General features: G+C 33.1%; 2 protein-coding genes across 2 annotated transcripts in view; one reads left to right on the forward strand and one right to left on the reverse strand.

The window, feature by feature from the left end:
- LOC108967430 (probable ATP-dependent RNA helicase Dbp73D) overlaps positions 1-6,511 on the reverse strand; it is a 95,438-nt gene that overhangs the window by 18,854 nt on the left and 70,073 nt on the right. The window lies entirely within an intron of this gene.
- Positions 3,552-6,511, forward strand: part of LOC108967431 (myrosinase 1-like) — a gene marked incomplete in the record, with an annotated part of 12,746 nt that continues 9,786 nt past the window's right edge. Inside the window, 3 exon segments of the mRNA XM_018930830.1 lie at positions 3,552-3,927; positions 4,937-5,135; positions 6,222-6,511. Coding sequence (XP_018786375.1) covers positions 3,860-3,927; positions 4,937-5,135; positions 6,222-6,511 — 557 coding nt within the window.

A 6,511-nucleotide genomic window follows, 5' to 3' on the forward strand; every position in this document is an offset into this window, starting at 1 on the left:
AAAATATGGTATTTTTGGTTTTTATATTAAGGAAAATTAATTGATCAATTAATAGTAGAACTGTTTTACGACAATGCAGCTCTGTTGGATAAACAAAAGTGTGTTTGAGGTAAATTTATTTCAACAAAACATCTAAAAGTATTGAAAGAACAAAATATCTGGCCAATTGTGAATGTGGACAGAAATTTCATTCTTATTGACTAGAAAGGTTTGAGAGCAACATTCGCGATCTTGGTGTTGCATTTGTTTTAGATATTTGTTCAATTTTGTCGTTGTTGAAAACTGGAACTACTATTCTTAATTCGTCAACAATGGGTAATTATTATTAACATTTCGTCATATCAAATGTTGTTTTATGTAAAGAAGTAAGACTAAAATTGACATTTTTTACAAACCCTTTAATTCCAGCATAATAATGTAATATGTATGTATGTATGATATAAGTACTTATATACGAGTAGTATACTCAGGTACTTATGTGCCTAATTGGGTGTTCGTACGATGTAATATTTTGAGAACACTTGGAGTTTTTGAGTGTCTTATATATATCACATATAAAATTAAATTTCGTCATCTATCTAGAGAGATATTTGAGTACCTATGGGATATCAGAGGCCGATCCAGAAATATTTTTTGGGGGGAACGGGGGCCAATAAACATTTACTTGAAACATGAAGATTATTTTATTAAATATAGTTGTCGATATACAGTTTAATATTATGGTGGAAAAATTTCAAATCGACTTTCTAATATAAAATCCTACTAAATTGAAAAACACATTATAAATCGTGGACGTGCTAGTAACACGCTTTATTGTAATTTATAATACTTTAGTAAGTTCGTGCATTGGATAGAAAAATTTCACAAAACCAAACGATGTGACCAAGTTTTGAGAGTCTTTTCAGAACTTCTTCCACAGTGACTTCAATGTCATTATTCGTGTGCAACAACGTTAGGCCGATCAATCTACATATCTTGAAGCATGTTCCTCCTCAGCTACGTTTTCATTCGGTGAAGTGTCGAAAAAGAGCGTTCAGAGCTCGCATTCGTCACAGGAAGTGTGCAGAATATGCGAATAAAACTATGAACTACTCGCACGACGTTCTTATTATCAAAAAGGCCTTTGAATTTATCTATCAAGCAGTCAAAAAGATTTTCCATTTCTTTGGATTTCAAAGCACATTTCAGCAAACTCAAAACATCCAACATTTGTGAAGGAAAGCGCGTCTTCAAATTTTCGCCGATTGTATCCAACACTGGGATTCTGTAGTATTTCAATTTCCCCCCTTTACCTCCTCTGAACTGGCCACTGGGTATATACACATATTCATACGCCATTCATATTGCCCCTCTTATGCACAGTGGTGTGTTCTTAATAAGACACGACAATAAAATAAAAAGAATCGTTCCCGTTAAAGAAAATGCACGGGTTTTTAGGAAAACAATTATATTAAATCTCACCTGAGTATATATTTTTTTTCATTGAGCATAACAGCGAGTAGTTGTTATCGGTAGCAGTTAGCTTTAGCCTTGAGTCACAATTAAAACTTTGTAAATTTGTACAGTAAGCCCTCGATGTTATTACTTATTTCGATCATTTGTCTGGAGAATCCCGTACTTAGTCTATACTAATTTCGCTTCTAGAAGTTTTCGGCATTTTTATGTAAAAAATTGGGCATTTCGGTACTAAATATCACATCGTATCGATGCTTTAAAAATATTAAAATAAAATTTAAAGTCTCTCTTAATTGTCAATATTTTCACGTACTTTGGTTTTTTGTCGGGACTTTCTGGAACAAAAGAAATGGATAATTCCGGTAATACTTTATATATTGTTTTTGCACATTTTCCATTCATATAGTATATACATACTTATATGGCACGTTCATCGGTTTGAAGTACAACCAAAGTAAACGAAATGTTTATGGCAAAAATATTGCGCATGAGTATTTTGGGTCTGTTCTGTATGATTTCTAACTTAATAGTTTCTATGGAAGAAAGAAAATCTCCAAATCAAAGTTCTCGATGTTGGAAAAAAATGCATAGAGGAAATATATAACCAAAATATATCAAAAACCTACCCAAAAGTGATTTGATATACTTATCTGCTTTATAAGGGTAATTCTAACTTGTTCAAACATCATCTTATACTTATTTGAGAAGTTTTGTTAATTTAAGTATATAAAAAAAATGTTACATCATTTTTATACAGGGGTTGAATAATTTCTTATTCAGAATCCTCATCGTTTTTTATGTCGCTACTACTCGTATTCGTTGGGTTTGAAATATTCGGTTCTACAATATCACCTGCCATAAATCCGGCTGAGCAATTCTCATTGTCCACCGTAATATGAACTGTAATAGTAATATTTGAAGGGATAAATACGCGCGACGAGTTCTACGTGCGCATCTGTTTACAAAGTGGGATTTCTCCAAAAAATGCAACCTAGAGAACAACGTTCCAATTTCAAAAATTTACGGAAGGATATTCGTATGTAACCTGACTTTTATTGCCAATTCAAGAGTTCGAGTTGTGGAGAACTTCGAGTCGATAGAAGATCAAGTTATGGAAGTTTAATTGTATTTGCTGTAACCTGACCAGGCTATATTAAAGCTGCCACAAAGAATGAAGCCTCGCAAATACATATATACATATGTATTATATATGGTGTATGTACATATATAGAAATGATCAGGATGACGATCAGGGTGATGAGCTGAAACGATTTAGCCATGCTCTCTGTCTCTCTGTATATACGTGAAATGAGGACTAGAGCTTTTAGATGTGGATCTAAAATTTTGTCGGAACTCTCGCTATCGGATCACTATAGCATATACACACATCCTAGCATAACTAGCGTGACCGAAACTCCTGTACACTTAAATAATTTACTTATTATTAGTACACCGCGCCATTAGTTCTGCTTTCTCCAGTATGGATAAGGCAGCGAAGCAAATGGGCGCCACGTTCCGAAAAAGAGAAACGACTGACGCGCTGCTGTTAACTCGGCTTTAATCATGTAAGCGGTGTCTGCCCTAGTAAAGAAGAAGAAGAATCTAAAACAATTATTTAAAATTTGTAAAAATGATTGTAAGAAAGAAAATTTATTTTGTAACCTATATATAATTGGTAATATTTAGAAGCTAATCTCAACTAATTATTGAAAATTTGTAAAAATATGAAGAAAAAATATAGTATTTGTTATGCATGAATATATAAACTTATAAAAAAGTGCATTAAAACAAATGTTAAATTATTTTATTTACAAGGAAGAAGGTAACCGATACGATAAACAGTGGTAACTAATGAATAACCAAACAAATAACAAGGGGCGATGGGTAATCACATCAGAAACCAAACAATTTATTTTCAATAGCAGATGGCTAATCAAACAAATAGTTAATGAAACGGGTGCGGAATGCGGTGGCGGCTTCTGTGATTGTTGCTGGCGTTGTTTGCTGCTGCCGCCGTCAACTCTGCTGCGATCGTTATTGTCGCTGCCGGCAGTTAGTTTAAAATGAGTGGTCCTTACACGTTATTGTCATTTGGCCACCTACATTCTGGCCATCAAAATTACTAATTCACAAGTCGACTAGGTTAAATTCGAATAAACGGTTTGAAAGTGTCGAAATTGCCTTAAAGCATATTGCATTAAAAATAAATTTTTTTGTCAAATTTTGCAGCGAAAAAGTTGGTGCTTTTTTAAACATTTAGCGGTGAACAATAAAATAAAATATTTTATGAGACGTTAAAACGGTTGTCAAGTCAAAAATAACACTTATTCCTGAGATAAGCTAAATATAGAGTAAAATCAATAAAGAGAATTAAGTGAATTGTCACAGTGTACCTGATAGCAATATGGAGAAATTGTATCTGCATTTGATAACATTTTTGTGCATGATCGCGCTGAGTGTCTGCTTGTCACCGTAAGTATCCTTGACTGAAAAGGGATCCTTTTTATAAAATGACTGTACGAAAGGCACGTCTGCATTTACAAAACTAAGTTAATTTTGTTAAAAAAAAATTACTTGCACTACAAACATACATTTTGCATTATTTAAGGTGAGCAGCATTTCGAAAATCAACTTTGGAATATTACTGTACTACATACTGTAGATGACTTTGGATCGAAAATATCGGTCAATGTGTAACATATATAATTGAAATTAAGGGATAATACTTCTCTCACAATGGTGTGTTTGTAAGTTAAAAACGCTTTGAATCGGACTAATACTTAGCCCCATATACCCAGTATAAAGAAAATCGAACATCCGGGTGACATTGGAAAATATTCTGAAAAATAGATAAAATCTGGTCGAATTGTTATAAATAACTTCTTTGCTGATTATATTCAAATACTGTTCTGAGAAATTTATATTGTGAATTGTGATTCAAATGAAAACAGTTTTTCTGTTGGCGTCAAATAGTTTTCTCATAGTGATTATTATTTTTTTATTCTTGTTGCAGTACAATGCAATCATACATAGCTCTTGTATACATATTCCTTTCTTCACTCGCAAATTAATAATTGTTAATTAAAAAGTTGCTGTATCACAAAATTGAAGGTATGTCATCTCATTAAATAGCATAATTCGAAATTTTATCTGATTATTTCACTGTACAATATATAAATGAAGCACCCGTCTTCCTCTTCCTCTGCTTCCCCCGGCGAGTACTGTGCCGAATACTTTTAAAACTCTAGTGCCTTTGTCCATTCGGACAACATGACCTAGCCAGCGTAGCCGCTGTCTTTTAATGTTGATGCCAGGAGATATTTCGTCTTGCAATCGTTATATACAACATTTATTAATATAAATTTTTTCCATCCACCGAAAATATGTGACCAGTTTTGATATTGTTAATTGGTCTTAGCCTTTCCTTACTTATTTCTTGATTATTTTGAATGTACTTTAATACTAACTTTTTCATTTCCAGAAGCCCACTAGTGGAACCAAAAGAACGACAATTTCCTCYCGACTTCTTTTGGGGCGTCGGTTCATCAGCATATCAAATTGAGGGTGCTTGGAATGAATCTGGCAAAGGAGAATCAATTTGGGATCATCTAACACACAATTACCCAGAAAAAATTGCTGATCAGTCAAATGGGGATGTTTCATCTGATAGTTATCATCAGGTGAAATATACAAATACAATTAGGCTTAATTATACCAAATTAGCTGAATATATAAATCGTTAGAGTGCAATTAGTTTTATATAAAGAAATGGGGAGATTTGCTCTATTTTTATCAACATTATTTTGCTAGCGTTTTTGTGTAAAATAGGGTGCTCGGTTTCTGAATCTAACAAAATCTAAATTATAACAGAACAGTAATTACTTAAATTAAAAAAAGTAAACGTATGTCTCAAAGAAAAATTTGCAAATATTAGAATATAAATCAGCAGAGTTTCCATAGATTTTACAATACCGAAATTCAAAGAATCGTATTCTGGTCAAATTAATTCAATTAATTTCGTAGTTGACTTTTAACTTGATTTGCATTTTTTGGCATTTTGGAGTTTGCTAGAGAAAAAGTTAGTTCACCCTAGTATAATATACAAGTAGAGATTTACATTCACCAAATCCATAAATTAACTCGAAAACGGTAACTAATGTGCATTAATTAAACGAAATGCATAAAAATATATTCTAATGGTTCAAACAGGTGGCAATTTGTAAGCACAATTTAACTGCAAAGAATAATTTTATATGCACATGTTGACTAAATCGATTAATGCGGATTAATTGAATTAATTTACTTAATATGTGGATAGGCGTTACGAATGGACTTGACTTAAGTAGACGTACATAGGTGTCGGAAACAATCATGAGATTTTAACGACCGCAGGCGAGAGATCAATGATTTCTATATGATTCTATGACTGAAGTTACCGTTTCAATCTTTTTGCTTATAAGCAACTATGCCTTAGAAATGAATTCAGAAAAGAATAAAAGACAGAACTTTAGTGCAAACAATGAAGATACCTGAAAATGTTGTAAATTAATGAACTAAAAAAAAAAAAACACTCGCCAGTGTAGTTTTGAAACAAGGTTTTCTTGTTATCTTTTCATTGCAGAGTAAACTCAATGTTTCCCTGTGCCACTAGAATGCACACTCTTTATCTGAATATTTTATATAAATTTGATTGCAATCTAAAGTGAAAAGGGTTTTTTGTCTCGAGTACCCTATTTAATTAAATTTTTCTACTTCCCTCCACACAGTGGCGTCGCGATATACAAATGCTGCGTGATCTAAACGTACACGTGTACCGATTTTCGATCTCATGGTCCCGCATCTTGCCGGGCGGCTATATGAATAATGTCAACAGTGAAGGTATTCGCTATTACAGTGATCTAATTAACGAGCTTCTGCACTATAACATCACACCAATGGTCACAATCTATCACTGGGATCTACCACAACGTTTACAAGAACTGGGTGGCTGGACCAATCCCGAAATTATACCAGTATTTAAAGATTATGCGCGTCTAATGTTCGAGATGTATGGCGA

This window comes from Bactrocera latifrons, unplaced genomic scaffold, assembly GCF_001853355.1.
Source record: "Bactrocera latifrons isolate USDA-ARS-PBARC rearing strain unplaced genomic scaffold, ASM185335v1 scaffold_188, whole genome shotgun sequence".
NCBI lineage: Eukaryota > Metazoa > Arthropoda > Insecta > Diptera > Tephritidae > Bactrocera > Bactrocera latifrons.